We start from the raw sequence: 16,791 nt of genomic DNA on the forward strand, positions 1-16,791 counted from the left end.
GTTGCCAAACAGAACTACACACAAACAACTGGTAACATCTAGGAAAGCAGTAGTAATTTTCCATTACCTTTTGTTGAAAGAGAAGTGGCTTCTCTCAGTTTAGTGTCAGAATGAAAGTCCTAGCCTCAGACAGATTCAGGTAAGTCACCCGGAGTGCTTCAGTTATGTTAACAACCATATGCAACAATAGAAGTTCTTTGGTCCTACTGTGCTTTTGCCTTTGGGTAAAAAGTTACACTTATGGATCATTGGGAAGAGCCTGTGCTATGGAGTCAGGGGGTGAGGGGAGTAGACCTGAGTCAGAATTCCTGCTTTGCCTCCTAAGCTCTGAACCTAGAATTTTTCCTTTATAATCTGGTGATAATGACTTCACTTTTGTCCTGCATGGTTGTGTTGTATGTTGTATAATGCACCTAGAACATAACTTAAGTGCTCATTAAATAGTAACCAGTGTGACATAGTAGTAAGAAATGGTCATCTTCATTTTTAAAGAGGATGGCAAGAAAATGGCATTAATCCCTGTAATGAAATTTCGTATATAGTGCAGATCAACAGCTTAGGAGTAGGAGATTTGATTGCAAGGTGAGCAGGTTCCTATTCTTCTTAGTTTAAATATAATTTTCCCAGTTATATAACGTAATTTGTAGGTGTATTAGGAAAGAGTTTAATAACCATATTGTGCCTCAGTTTCTATACCTGCAAATATATGGATGGTTTGAAAGATGAATAAAAGTACATGGAAAACTTCAAAGTCTTGATGAGAGAATATTGATAAATGTAAAGGATTAGAGTGATTATTGTGATTACAAGATAAGAATTCTTTCCACCCAGGGGACTGGAGGAAGACACAGAAAAACTATCGTATTGCACTGCTGATTTCAAAGGAGTTGCTTTGAGACTACTAAATGCTGAGAAATTGAACACTGGCAGTAAAGGCTCACTAACACTTTTGTTGTTTTCAGTTTTTAAGTTACACAAGAGTGGGTGAAAAAAAATTTATTCTAGGTGCTTTTGCAATCTAGTGGGTTTATTATACCCAAAAGGCTATAGGATCAGTCTGTTGTCTTCTGCTTTTCTTCCTAGCTATAAAAATTATTTCTGCACACTTTCATCAGCACTAAGCTTCTTCAGGGCAATAAGAGATACAAGAGAAACACCTGGTTCCTCTGTCAAGTATATTTCAGTTCTATTCCCCACCCACATTGTTAGCTCAGCTTTGAGGGCCATACTGCTTCTAGTGGCCCCTCTTTCTTTTACTGCCAAATGCCCGCAAATGAGAATAAGCTTACCTGACAAAATTACATCTCATAAATTAAAAATAAGGTGTCTTCCTTCCTGCTTCCCCACTCTTCACTTTATACCACATACATCCCCACATTTGTATGCATACAGACCACCAGAGGAAGGATGAGAAATGGAAGAACAGGGGTTCATCTCTCAAGTCTGATACTGCTCTGTGGAGGCTATTAGTGTTTGGCCTCCACACTTTAAAGGTATCTTCAGGTAACCTACACTATCTATTATTTTAGGGCAAGAATCACTACCATTTCACTTTCTCTTTGTGAATTTTCTCTTCTCTGTGCTGCCAGTCAGCATCAAATTTGGATTGCATTCAAACCAAAAGAACTTACAGTTTTTGTTACATCACTGTTTAGTTGGCCCTGTTAATTTAGCTTTTATATTAACATTGAGAGATATTTCGTGATTGATCACAAATATTAGACATTCAGTCTATAGCTGTTATCATCACCTTATTTAAGATGTAATGATCTAATCACAGTACTTCCAGTTCTGATTATTACCAGGGACAAAATGTCCTGTGCTTTTGGTAATTCCCCAGACCGGTTTGAGGGCACATCAAGAAAGATCTCAAAGAAGAAAAGGCAAATACTACACACCAGTGCTGTGTAAACCCAACCGCCATAATTCTAATTTTATTTGAATGTTCGGTGGTCATAAATAGCTACCTATTTTCTTTATGGTATAATTCACAGTGGACATTTTAATATGCAAAACTCTCCCTGCTGGAAATTTGCAAACATAAATCAAAATGCAATCTTGAAGCCCTCAATGTAATGTAACAGAAGAGCAGAAAAGCACTAAAACAAAAGGTATGACATTTATTTTTACAAAAGCGACAGACACAAGATGGATAATATATAAACTTCATTCGTGTCCCACTTTTGTGATCTATTGTTATCTGAAACATTAATTTCATATATCCTCTTCCTCTCCTCTGTAATAACAATTTAAAAACAACTTGGATTGGCACCTCTTCTATTTCAATATTAGGATTTTTGACTAGTCCAGAGCCAAAAAAATGTGCAACTGTTATTTGTAATTACCTGTAAAAGCCCATGTAGAATTCACTGTCACTAAACCAGAAGTTCGCAATTGAGAAACTGAGCCCTAAAACCACTGGGACCCAGATACCTGTTAAATTAACTTTTATAGCAATTAAAATTTTAATAACTATAAGCTGTTTACTTAAAAAATTTGCTGCCATGTTTGCTATGAAAATGTCGAGGACACATCAGAATTACCTTTTAGAAATCATGCAAGGAACAATGTTTCCCCCTAGGAGTAGTAAGAGCACATTTTCCATTTTGACCTTCTTGCCAGACAGCTTGGAATCACATCTGAACCTGAATTATAGTAACTGTCTGAATATATATAAACATAGTCATAATATATTTCCTAATCATGATTTTTGTTTATTTTCTTTTATAATACTTCGTAGTCATGTAAACGCAATCTATTTGTTCTACATAGTTTCTGATCTCTCAATTTTAGTCTAATATCCCTGGGTTTACACATACATGTTTTTCTTGTGAGTCACCACAAATTACGTGGGAAGCAAATAGAGTTTAATTAAAACAAATAAAATTATATTGTTGTAATCATCAACCTGCAAGAAATATTAAAATACTGATGACTCGGCTGTGATGAAGTTAAGGAGGACTGATATTATCAGTCCCCCCAATCCTGTTTAAAAATGCTTTCTCGATTTAAAACAACAGCAGTAACAAACTAAGGAAGAAACACATTGATCAATCATTCTTCCCCCTCTCCAAGCTTATTTTCTTCCTAAAGAAAAATTCACAGAAATGTTAACTAAATTTTTTAAGTCTCAAATCCTTTATATAAAAAGTCTTAATAAGTTGTTGTAGACAAAACCCATTCTTAGAATTTATCAGTCAGTTGTTATATATTGCCCTGTGCTAGTTATTTTTAAGAGATCAAAATAAAATTCACTTCTGACAGCCCAAAATAGTTACTGACATTGTAACTAAAGTGACATTGTAACTAAAGCCTACTTTGTACAGCTCACCTGGCAGAGCAGGGTCTAGAAACAGTTCTGATGTAACCTAATTGTGCTAATTACTGTACACCCCTTCTGTGAGTAGGATAATTGTCATACTAACAGTTGCCATGAAAGTAGAACAACTGCAGTGAAGCCATTGGATGATGATCTATGACTACCTTAAATGTATGCATATGTGCTGACATTTAAGAGGTTATCTGAAGTCAAGCAGTATCCATTTTTCCAATGAGCAAGTAACAATATATGTAATAGTCTACTAAGATGAGAACTTTAGTCCTGTTGCACAAAATTTCTTAACACATGATTATTAATATGCAGTCTTCATAACATCTGAGCAGAGAGACATGGGAACTTTGGCTCCTATCCTCATCCCTCAAATTATCATCTGGGAGCCATTTTTTTCCATTTTCTCATTCAGCCTATAGTTATTTATGCATTTTTCTCATCTCCTCAACTAAACTAGTGTCTCCTGAAGTCAGGAACTGTATTTTATAAAATCTCTAGTTTCTATACAGAGCCTTAGACATGGTATAGACAGACAGACAGACCGACAAATCTACTTAAGAATGACCCGGGTTTCATTTTAAAGTCATACAAAAATAAATCTTTGCTCAATTAGCTGGAATGTTGTATTTTTTTAAAACACTTTTAAATGGCAATAATCAGAGACATATTACTCTAACCCAACTACTTGAGATATCTTAGTTCCCAAAAAGGTTCTTTGTAAACCAGGAATTAACTATTTTTAATATACTTGGATCTGAAGTTTTAATGACCCACACTTCAGTATTCTGTCAACTGCTCCAGAATCGTTGTCATAGTTACCTAGTATCAGGAACATAAAGCTAAATAAATTTCAATACAATCTTAACCCATTGCAATTTCTGAAGTGATACATTTTAATAGGTTTTGCAACATCAGAGGCCTCCATAAAAATCCATGCAAATAAAATAAAAGATTACAGACTTGAATATATTCTGATGTTTTTCAAGAAATAGAAATGCTTTCAAATGAGCTCTCACCTAGTGAACTAATTTTAATTTGTTGATCATGTTTCAAACAGAAAGTTAAGATTCATCTAGGAATGGTAATAATGCTTTAATTGTGTGAGTGGGTTGAATCAGATAATACAGTATCATTTGTAATGAATTCTTATGTTTTCTACAGGTGGATAAGTGGAGCAGCTGTAGTCAATGCATTTTACTCTTCAGGAAGAAATCAGATAGGTAAGGTGTATTCTTAAATACTTATTTAATATTTCTCTATTGTTCCCAACCTGTAGTGCATTGTATGACCAATTACAATACCTCTAAACAAGCACAGCTGAGGCTGAGTTATTCATCTATTGAATACATTTCTTGAAAGTAAATGCATCCGTGTACCTTCTTTCACTATAATGGGAAAATTCAGATTAGTACAAATCACGTTAAGTAGTTTTGTTTCTTTTACAATATTCTTATTTATATCTAAAATGGTTTATCTTTTTTCTAAATATTTTTATTTTATTTCTAATTATCTTTTTTAAAGTCCCTTGAATATATCTACATAAAGTCATATTGACTTTAAGACTCATTAAGCATTAGCTTCTTAAATAAGGTTTCAAGAGCCAACTTTTCACAGATCCAGTCTTCCTGGCAATTCTGTATGCTGGCTCTGTGAGAGATGATCCTATTCTATGTCATCTTCATTCAGGAAGGTTCCAAGGGGTTTAGAAAGTTGGAATCTCAATTATATTCGATTGAATCATATGAAATTGTATTCACCTAGCCACAATTGATCAAAAAAGAAAAAAATTTCATAAGTTCACTTATAGTATTATTACAGACATATACATACATTAACACATGAATAAATTATCATATATGATGAATAACTGAATGACATAATATGACAAAAATATTTTCCCCTTCTTGGGAAGGCCTGGACATCTTTGAACATACATTGGTTCACATATATCACTTATCACATACATTGGCTCATTTTTTTTCAAAGGGTTTTTAGCATTAGAAAGATACTCAACTGATTCAGTACTGCCAGAAATATTCTAAACAAATAGTAGAACAAGCTTCTGCAGGTGCACTTAGTACTCCAGCTGCACTCAGTCCTGACCTTCATTTCTAAACGTGGTCTAGAATTAAGAGAGAAGATAATCTCAGCATTATTCTAAACCATTCTTCTTATATCTCAGTCTGTTGTAAGCCTCATTTTTATTGAATTCTATTACCAATTAGATTAGAAATTATAAAAAATCTTACAAGATATTTATCATTGGCTAAAAAAAACTTACCTTAAAATAAATTGTATATTTTTATGTTAAAGTTTGATTATACCTTTCCCCGTTGCTTTCAAGTCTAAAAAGAGTTAGGTTAAGAAGTTATCTACATTTTCTTCTAGTATTTTTATGATTTCTATTTTTGGAGTAAAACCTGAATCCACCTGGAATTTACCTTGGTACATGACCTGAAACTGAATTATATAAGGTAACCAGAAAAGATTGTTTTGTATAACATATAAATAATAAGTAAGATATGTTTACTTGGCTTAAAATTACTTAGCTCGAAGTCTAAGCTAATGTTTTCTGGCTAGGGAAATGATTACCCAAACCCGTACCAGAACATGCTTAATAATCAACTCCTCAGAACCTTTGCAGTCAGTCCTTTATAATATATTATTTGAAACCATTCAGATCTTGTTTTAAAATGCCTTTATCTCTAGAGAGTCTTCATTTTGAAGCCCTCTTTTTAATATTCAGTAGTTCTGTCAGTGTCTAGTTCATTTGGTACTGAGACAAATGTAATAATTAACTTTCAATGGAATCCCAAGTCAAAGGAAGGCAACTTAGACCCCTTAGTGCTGCATTAGAGCAGAATAAGGGATGCAGCTTCATTTCAGTCCAGCCCAGGGAGGACCCTGGATCCTATCGGACCTGATGCTGGTGCATCCTCAGTAGGACCACTCTGGTATGTTCAGTCCTTCAGCCCTTCTCTAGAGTAGGCTCAGGCATTTATGCCAAGACAGGACCTTGTTTGATTCTGAATTACCCCAAGTCCCTGGAGGTGGCTCAAAATTGGCCCACTTCAAGGATTCCCTGATCAGAGAAGAGCTGAAAATATTTTCATTTTGAGTATAATGTCCTGAAACCAAAGAAGCACACAGAAAAAGGAAAAAGAAGGTAAAAGTGACCCAATAGTGGTCTATTTCACAAAATAGACAATAATCCTCTGGTAAATCAAGAATTAGCTATAATAACAATTCTGAATATGTAAAAAAGACCTTTTCCAAGATCCTTAAAATAAGGATCCAATGGAAATATAAAATAAGAAAACTTGTTAACCTCTTTTCATATGCTTGTCTGCTTCTTGAACAACAGAAGAAGGGAAATCCTTGAAATGTACACTTTTTTCCTTTCACAATTTAAATCTTCAAAGTGGGGATTGTCTTAACTAAAAATAGTTGAAGAGTCAAATCTCCATCTTTTTTCTTGATAGGAATGTTTATGTGGGCTGGGTGCGGTGGCTCATGTCTGTAATCTCAGCACTTTGGGAGGCTAAGGTGGGTGGATCACCTGAGGTCAAGAGTTCGAGACCAGCCTGGCCAACATGGTGAAACCCCATCTCTACTAAAAATACAAAAATTAGCCCAGTGTGGTGGTGGGTGCCTGTAATCCCAGCTACTCGGAAGGCTGAGGCACGAGAATCGCTTGAACCCAGGAGGCAGAGGTTGCAATGAGCTGAGATCATGCCACTCTACTCCAGCCTGGGTGACAAAGTAAAACTCTGTCTCAAAAAAAAAAAAGAAAGAAAGAGAAATGTGTGTATGTATATAAATACACACATACCTACCTATATACATGTCTTCTGCAACACTGTCTTAATGGATTTGAGATAATGTCCATTATAAAATTAGGGTTGGTATAGAGTAGCATGTGCCATGTAAGTGAGCCCTTCCCTCCACACACACACATAGACATACAAATACTCCAAATTAGACTGCATACACTTTCTCACGGGATTGGTCATTTTATGTTGTTATGTTAAAAAAAGAACTTGTTTTGTTATATAGAGACTTACTCATATCAATAATTTCTACTCCTTAATTCAGTTTTCACCATTTTGTTAGAACTCACACATGTAGGCTACATTCCAATTTGTATGCATTCCTACTCTTCATATCAACAAAAAAGTCAATTTCCAAGAAAGAAGGCAAACTAAAAGTGCTTAATCCACTGTTCCTCTTCCTTGCATGTTTACTTCATGGAGCTCTAGAAGGCCTCCGTGCCATGACATTAGGAAAGCTGCGCTTCAATGTTTTGTCATATGGTTCTCTGTAAGTTCTAGGTGCTGTTCCGTCATCTAATTAAACCTTAAAATCTCAGTCAAGGAAATAATTTAGTGTATTCTACTGTTTCATTAAAATTGCAGAAAGGATCTTTTAAATCAATTTTTTTAATTTCTCGAATGTATAAGTTCTTTAGTGTGTTCAGTCTATGTCGAAATAAATACCTTGAGATAGTTAAATTTTCTAAATTGCCTTATTTATTCTTAGGAGTTTTATTTTCAGACTTGAAAATTAAGACTGTTTCCAAACATATTGTTACTCCATTTAATATAAAAAGAATGTTTAGACTATGCATGGTGGCTCATGCCTTTAATCCCAGTAGTTTGGAAAGCTGAGGTGGGCTGATTACTTGAGCTCAGGAGTTGATACCAGCCTGGGCAACATTGTAAAACCCCATCTCTACCAAAAACTACAAAAAATTAACTGGGCATGGTGGTGCATGCCTGTGGTCTCAGCTACTTGAGAGGCTGAGGTGGGAGGATTTCTTGAGCCTGAAAAGTGGAGGTTGCTGTAAGCCAAGGTCACACCACTGCACTTCAGCCTGTGTGACAGAGTAAGACCCTGTCTCAAAAAAAAAAAAAAAAAAAAAAGTTTAATTATTTTCCACCAAAAAAAATACTTAATTGCTGCCTTGCTGCCTTAGGCTTCATATGAAATATTCTAAAATTGAATTGCTAGCAGCCTTCAAAAAATAAACCACAGAAGTTGTGCTGGGGAGGCAAAAAAAGGGGGAAGAGGAGACACAGTCTTTTGTTTCATGGCCCAATGACTTATTTAATTAACTAACTTGTTGACAATCGTGAACATAAAAAATGCACAACTAAGCAGTTGGTTATACACAACAGTTGTGACGCCTACTAGGTAACAGCAATAAGGCTAGTGGGGAAAATCCTCCTTACAGAGATTTAGCTGACAAAGTAAAAGGGGAGGTCATAATTAGCAAAGTTGAACTTGAAGACTAATATTTAATAAGAACCATAAAAGTCTTATCACTTGCCTGAAGAATGGCATATCAGGGTATGATTAAAGCAGTAGGATCTTTATAGTTAATATTTAGTCTTGATAGCACATTTCATAACAGCATTTTATATAATGGGTGGATTTTAATCAAAGTACATAGTGTGGGAGATAGTATTCACTTTAAGTTAATGAGGTACTGCACATAATTTTTATACTTTAAGCTAAAAATAAGTTCATGGCTCCATTTAGCTCAGGCTGCTACACGTGAGGTATAACTTTCATAAAAATTCTCTAAGGACAAAAGTACTTTTTTGTTGTCGTGTCATTTGAATGTTATGGCAACTTTCCAAATTTTTGTAGAGGTCTGGAGAGCAATTAAATTGCTCAGATGCTTTTTGAAGTCTTCTCTGTAAATATCTAATATTTATCCCTGAAGCCCTTACGAGGTTATATTGTGTTCAGCCCACCTGAAAGACAAAGAAATAACATGTGCTACTCTGTGTTAACTAGATCTTAAATTTCTTAAGGTCAGGGCCCTTGTTTTATATTCTTAATGTCCTGCATAGCAATGACCCAGGGCTTTGCACTTAATAGGTGTTGATACTGAAGGTTTTTTTTTTAATTACAGAAAGTAATGTTTCAGTTATTCCGTGGATGCTAGAGATTTAAGCCATTAAAGATAGAATTACTGAACTATGAACATTTAATTAATTTAATTTTAATTTCTTTCTAAGATCAAAGATTAGTTACCTCTAAATAACATGACCCAAAATTTCATTAAACAGGGGAAATATATTCCAAGGGAAGATACTCTCCATCTTTTATTAGTATTTAAGACACATTATTAGTATATTTCAGAAATAGTGAAATATATTTCATGAGAGTATACATTATAAGAGGATACTGGAATGGGACAGGGAAGGGGAGGGTATGATGGAGATGGAGAGGTGGGAGAGGACCCTGGAGCCATAGGCCAGAAAGATGTGTTTAGCTAGAGAGCAATGGTAAGCCTTCCAAAGATTTTTAGCAGGAGAATGATGATGCCCAGAGTTGTCTTTAATCTGGCTACAGGATAGATTCAGAGAGTAGATTAGATTTAGAATAGATTGTAGTTGGGTGAGAGAGAAAGTGGGAGACTGATTAGGAAATTAAGTCATTCCTGAGACAAGGAATGAGAGTATGTGTGAACAGTAATACTGACAGGAGAAGATAAGATGCTCCTGAAAGCTACCTCACCCAGCCTCTGCCTAAGCAGACTTGTAAAAGACTGTAAAAGAAAGGAGGCATCTAAGATAAGTAGAAACATTTACTTTTGCTGATAGAGACCCTTCAAGTGCCATTAGCAGAAATAATACAAAGAGTGAGGGCCTAGAGGGGAAAATGAATTTGATGTTTGATGCATTAAATATAACACGTTTGTGAGACATCTGAATGGAGAAAGTTAGCAAGTTAACGCAGATGTCAGAGTAGACATACTGAAAACTACAATTCATTTATTTATTCACTAAACTCTGTAGGACACATTAGTAAGTTAGGGTGATCATTCATTTATTTGTCATTGATTATTCATTGATTCAGCACATTTCCTGAGCCCTGATTATGTTCCAGGTACTATTCTAGTTTTAGGCATTGTTCAATTTTAGACATTTAGATAATGAACTAGAAAAATGTATGAAATCAAAAAATAAACAAATGTATGTACAGACACACAAATCTCTGCTCTCAAAGGGCTAATATTTGAGGAGCTGGGGTAGGATTAGGGCAGACAGGAAAAGGAAGGACGGTGATCATAAAGAAATAAATAGAATATGAGGTAGTCATAAGTGCCTTGATGAAAATAAGGTAAGGTTATGTGATTGAGGTATACCTTCAATTGAGTGGCAGTATTTATTTAAGATATTATTGTAGATGGATACAATTTCTGCAATAACATTAAAAATAATATTGGTGTTATTGAGTAACTATTTCTTCCAAATATTTATAAGGCGGAAAGGACCTTCTGAATGAAGGTCATAACTTCCCTTTGTTTCAAACTCCTTACAGCACAAAACAGTCTTAGTTTGTAAAGTGAATCGTGATGATAAATCATAGATTATAGCACCACTCCAGGGTGAACTCTGTTGTCATCCATAATAAAATGCCTGCATTGGTTTCTATTACAGAAGGTTTTTGTATATAACTAAGCGAAACTGACATAGTGAACAGCAGCTTAGCAAGCACAAAGCCAACCCCAAGCCTGCCATCACTGAATAATGCCATGGTGGCATGCGCCTGTAGTCCCAGCTACTCAGGAGGCTGAGGAGGGAGGACTGTCGCTAAGAAAATAAAAATTTTTAAAAACTTATGCCACAAATAATCTCTAACTATCTTCTCTCCTTGTAGTCTTCCCAGCCGGCATTCTGCAGCCCCCCTTCTTTAGTGCCCAGCAGTCCAACTCATTGAACTATGGGGGCATCGGCATGGTCATAGGACACGAAATCACCCATGGCTTCGATGACAATGGTAAAGTGCAGTTGACATTTTCCTTTGGCTGAGGTATATGCTCATAAATTTGATTAAGAGTTATTATAATTTATTACTACAAAGCTACATTTATTCAAACATGTATCATTTCTCTAATTTTCACCACACTTTCAATTTTCCCTTTAAATTGTTGCTTAAAGAGATCAAAAAATTCTCATAGTGAGGTAAGCAATGTGTGCTTTACGCTCTGGCAGAATGAAGTAAATATTCCCATTGGGAAAATACTATGGCGTTTGTCAGCAGCAGTGATAATACTTGGTCTTAGTTTCCTGATTGTATATGACGTATCTTGTCATACTCTTAAAGGACAGGCTGCATGTCTATGTCTTAAAATCAGATGTAAAATCAGAAGATATTGCCTCTCCAAGTGCTCATAAGACCCTTAAGCTGCTTAAGAGACCTTTTTTTTTTTCGTCTTGTACCTACTACCTAGTTCAAGTCCTTGCAAACAGTTAGGCAATTAAATGCCACCCTAAATGGCAAAATCAATTTAGAGTTTCAATCAAAGATGAATTCCTGAGAGGAATAAAGACATGAAATATGTAAAGAGGTGATAGTTAAATCTGTGACAAATTTCGTTCACAAATGGAAAGAAAGCAGAAAGAGAACAATAGAGAGAAAATACTTAATCCCCATTTTAGAGAGCCAGAGAAAGAAAAAGAGACAGAAATGTTAGAATTCTTAAAAAGACTTACTAAGTGTGTATTAACTCAAACTACGCAACAGTCTTTACAGGTAGGTTCTAATACTGTTTCTGTTTTCCAAGTGGAAAAAAATAAAAACACATGAAAGTTTTGCCCAAAGATACAAAGATAGGAACTGGTAGAACCAGGAGGTGAGTTCAAGTAGGTTGGCTACATAGCCGTTTTCTTAATCACTACATCATAGACAAATATGAAAAAGATGGTAATATTGTGTCAAAACACATGATACACATAAATGCAATTGGAGCTCATAAGGGAGAAAGATCGATGTAGTTTATGGTTGGCAGAGAAGCTATAGGAGAAAAAGACTTTTTTTTTTTTTTTAAAGACTTTCTGTGTGCTTGAAGTAGAGGGAAACTATGAGCCCACAGTGTCCTATGAAGGGTCCAGGAATATAAAAATGCCAGAATAAAAAGCTGACCATTTTAAAAATCTCAAAATATCAAACTAAACAGACTTGGTTCAGGTAAAAACCATTCAACAGAACAAGGCATAACTTCAAGAATATTTTGTCTGGCGGCCTCTTCTGAGATATCAAGAGCCAAATGGGAGAAATGTCTGGGTCAATGCTGAGACGCTTTAGCAAAGAAAGCTCTGGCAGTCCAGGCTTTGCCAACTCCGTGATGAGGAGGGATGACAGTTTCTCTCATCATCTGCCTAATTTAATGTTCTATCACACAGCAGTATTTCAGTCCTTGCACTTTGAATTAAAGATATCTTATAATTCTTGTTGCAATGAATTCCCATTTTACTTAAATAAATACATTATAGGCAGAAACTTTAACAAAGATGGAGACCTCGTTGACTGGTGGACTCAACAGTCTGCAAGTAACTTTAAGGAGCAATCCCAGTGCATGGTGTATCAGTATGGAAACTTTTCCTGGGACCTGGCAGGTGGACAGCACGTATGTCATTAGCATTCTCTTGAAAAGTTTTAGACATGTTCAATCTTAAGTGTATTATTGGTGTTTTTTTTTTAACAATCCTAATAAAGTGTCTTTTTTAACAGCTCAATGGAATTAATACACTGGGAGAAAACATTGCTGATAATGGAGGTCTTGGTCAAGCATACAGAGTAAGTAAAAAGATTTTCTTTCCATTTTAGTGATTTAGAGTGTTTCTCATATTTAATAATTCATTTAAAACCTTTTGCAAAAAAAGAAACTCATATAATATAAGTAGTAAATGATGAATAGAAAATGGAAAAAAATATGAGGAGAAAGAGTTGTGAATATGCTAACCATAAGGGTCAATACATTGATGTGACGGAGCTGAACACAAGTTTGCAAAGAGCCAAGAAGAAGAGAAAACATGGAATATTCTATCAGCTGAAAATGAGGAGAGAGCAGGTTCACAAAGGAGACAACATTTTTCTAAGAAATAATCTCTGGAATAATTTTTATTAGAAGAAATGTCCCATAAGAAGGATTATTTCAGGGTCATTGACCAATATAAGAAACAGGACCTTCAGTTTTGTAGCAGGTGAAGTAGCATTTGGGAACAAAAATCAATGTAAACCACAGGCATATTAAACCATAGTTCATATATGACACAGTAAGGGACTGAAGTGATATGGTTCCAGCACATGGCCTTGTAGTCAACCACACTATTATACACAGAGGACTATTAACAGTGGAGCGTCCCTTAGAATCCCATTTAGCCTTCCATTCATTCTTGCATTCAGTACATATTCACTGAGGCTTAATAGGTTTGGCACTATTCAAAGAGCTGGAGATAAAGCAAGGAATGCTTTATGAAAGGTCATTACTTGAGGATCTGAGCAAGGGTTAAAAGATAGACTGGTGGATGCCATGTGCATAAGAAAAAGCAGGGAATTTCATAAAAGGGTGGAGGAATGATGGTCTAGGAAGCAACAAAGAGGAATGAGGATGATTTTGAGTGTTTTTCTCAACTATAAAGTAGCCCATATGTAGGAGAACGAGCAGCGTCTACTTGAGAGGTCACAAGGAACAAGTTGTTCCTAGGCTAGAACTAGGCTTCTCTAAGACAAGGATGGATGGAATGATCAGTGGAGTGAATGAGGATGTAGAGTCATTTGTTCATTATAGAAATGTTTGTATTAGAGTGGAGGAGGAGAACATCAATGGTTGGGTCAGGGAAGAGGAAGCACCAGAGAAGTGGAGGAAGAGGTGACTGATGGGGCCTGCAATTTGGCAGTGACCGAAGATGATCAGCATGTGAAGCTTGGGAGATTAAGTCAGCTACAAGGTTTCCAAAAGAATGAGACCAACCAGTTCCAGGGGCGTGGTAGATTGCTGCTGCTTTGAATGTTTAGTAATTTTTTTACTCGATGCCAGACATTGTGCATTTCACCTCTTTTTTTTTTTTTTTTTTTTTTGAGATGGAGTCTCATTCTGTCACCCAGGCTGGAATGCAGTGGCACAATCTCGGCTCACTGCAACCTCTACCTCCTGGGTTCAAGCGATTCTCCTGCCTCAGCCTCCCAAGTAATTGGGATTACAGGCATGTGCCACCATGCCTGGCTAATTTTTGTATTCATAGTAGAGATGGGATTTCGCCATGTTGGCCAGGCTGGTCTCAGACTCCTGACATCAAGCGATCACCTGCCTTGGCCTCCTAAAGTGCTGGGAATACAGGCATGAGCCACTGTGGCTGGCCACATTTTACCTCTTTGGGTGCTGGGTGTTCTTTTGTTCTTATAAATATTCTTGAGCTTTATTTTAGGATACAGTTAAATTCCTTGAAAATGGTTTGATCCTTTTGGGTCTTGCTTTTGTAACTTTATTGGTTGGGATGGGGACAGTGTTCAGTCTAGGGACATTATTCTCAACTGCTGAGATAAGAATCTACTCTGTGAATCTTGGGGGTTTCCATTCTTGTCCTGTGTAAGTACCATAAATTGTTATCTCTAATCCTTTTGGGATATTGTTTTCCTAGCATTGGGTATTTTGCTCACACATATCTTTTTTTTGTTGTTGTTGTTGATTTCTTGTCATTTATAAATAGGAAACCACAAGATGCCACATAGATTATATACATGAACACACACATATAGATTATAAACATACATAGAGGTTTAGATTCTCTCAAATACACATAGATTATAAACGTAAACATTTGTTAGTCTTTCCTTCTAAGGAAGAAATATGTGTTTTTTGATTTAACTTTAAGTACAGAGGTACAATTGTGGATTTGTTATATAGGTAAACTTGTGTCATGAAGGTTTGTATTACAGGTTATTTCATCATCCAGGTATTAAGCCCAGTACCCATTAGTTATTTTTCCTGATCCTCTCCCTCCTCCCACCCTCCACCCTATGACAGGCTCAGTGTCTGCTGTTTCCCTTTATGTGTCCATGTGTTCTCATCATTTAGCTCCCATTTATAAGCGAGAACATGTAATATTTGGTTTTCTGTTCCCGTGTTAGTTTGCTAAAGATAATGGCTTCCCGCTCCATCCATGTTTCTGCAGTTAACATGATCCTATTCCTTTTTATGGCTGCATAGTATTCCAGGGTGTCTCCACATTTTCTTTTTTTTCTTATTATTATTATTATACTTTAAGTTTTAGGGTACATGTGCACAATGCGCAGGTTAGTTACATATGTATACATGTGCCATGCTGGTGTGCTGCACCTATTAACTCGTGATTTAGCATTAGGTATATCTCCTAATGCTATCCCTCCCCCCTCCCCCCACCCCACAACAGTCCCCAGAGTGTGATGTTCCCCTTCCTGTGTCCATGTGTTCTCATTGTTCAATTCCCATCTATGAGTGAGAACATGCAGTGTTTGGTTTTTTGTCCTTGCGATAGTTTACTGAGAATGATGATTTCCAGTTTCATCCATGTCCCTACAAAGGACAAGAACTCATCATTTTTTATGGCTGCATAGTATTCCATGGTGTATATGTGCCATATTTTCTTAATCCAGTCTATCATTGTTGGACATTTGGGTTGGTTCCAAGTCTTTGCTATTGTGAATAGTGCCGCAATAAACATACATGTGCATGTGTCTTTATAGCAGCATGATTTATAGTCCTTTGGGTATATACCCAGTAATACGATGGCTGGGTCAAATGGTATTTCTAGTTCTAGATCCCTGAGGAATCGCCACACTGACTTCCACAAGGGTTGAACTAGTTTACAGTCCCACCAACAGTGTAAAAGTGTTCCTATTTCTCCACATCCTCTCCAGCACCTGTTGTTTCCTGACGTTTTAATGATTGCCATTCTAACTGGTGTGAGATGGTATCTCATTGTGGTTTTGATTTGCGTTTCTCTGATGGCCAGTGATGATGAGCATTTTTTCATCTGTCTTTTGGCTGCATAAATGTCTTCTTTAGAGAAGTGTCTGTTCATATCCTTTGCCCACTTTTTGATGGGGTTGTTTGTTTTTTTCTTGTAAATTTGTTTGAGTTCATTGTAGATTCTGGGTATTAGCCCTTTGTCAGATGAATAGGTTGCGAAAATTTACTCCCATTTTTTAGGTTGCCTGTTCACTCTGATGGTAGTTTCTTTTGCTGTGCAGAAGCTCTTGAGTTTAATTAGATCCCATTTGTCAATTTTGGCTTGTGTTGCCATTGCTTTTGGTGTTTTAGACATGAAGTCCTTGCCCATGCCTATGTCCTGAATGGTAATGCCTAGGTTTTCTTCTAGGGTTTTTATGGTTTTAGGTCTAATGTTTAAGTCTTTAATCCATCTTGAATTAATTTTTGTATAAGGTATAAGGAAGGGATCCAGTTTCAGCTTTCTACATATGGCTAGCCAGTTTTCCCAGCACCATTTATTAAATAGGGAACCCTTTCCCCATTGCTTGTTTTTCTCAGGTTTGTCAAAGATCAGATAGTTGTAGATATGCGGTGTTATTTCTGAGGGCTCTGTTCTGTTCCATTGATCTATATCTCTGTTTTGGTACCAGTACCATGCTGTTTTGGTTACTGTAGCCTTGTAGTATAGTTT

General features: G+C 36.2%; 1 protein-coding gene across 1 annotated transcript in view; it reads left to right on the forward strand.

The window, feature by feature from the left end:
• The window catches only part of MME (membrane metalloendopeptidase), a gene marked incomplete at its 5' end in the record, with an annotated part of 102,187 nt that overhangs the window by 70,419 nt on the left and 14,977 nt on the right, over nt 1–16,791 (forward strand). The window contains 4 exon segments of the mRNA NM_001133276.1: nt 4,493–4,551; nt 11,006–11,125; nt 12,622–12,755; nt 12,860–12,925. Coding sequence (NP_001126748.1) covers nt 4,493–4,551; nt 11,006–11,125; nt 12,622–12,755; nt 12,860–12,925 — 379 coding nt within the window.

This window comes from Pongo abelii, chromosome 2 (genome assembly GCF_028885655.2).
Source record: "Pongo abelii isolate AG06213 chromosome 2, NHGRI_mPonAbe1-v2.0_pri, whole genome shotgun sequence".
In the NCBI taxonomy this organism is placed as follows: domain Eukaryota; kingdom Metazoa; phylum Chordata; class Mammalia; order Primates; family Hominidae; genus Pongo; species Pongo abelii.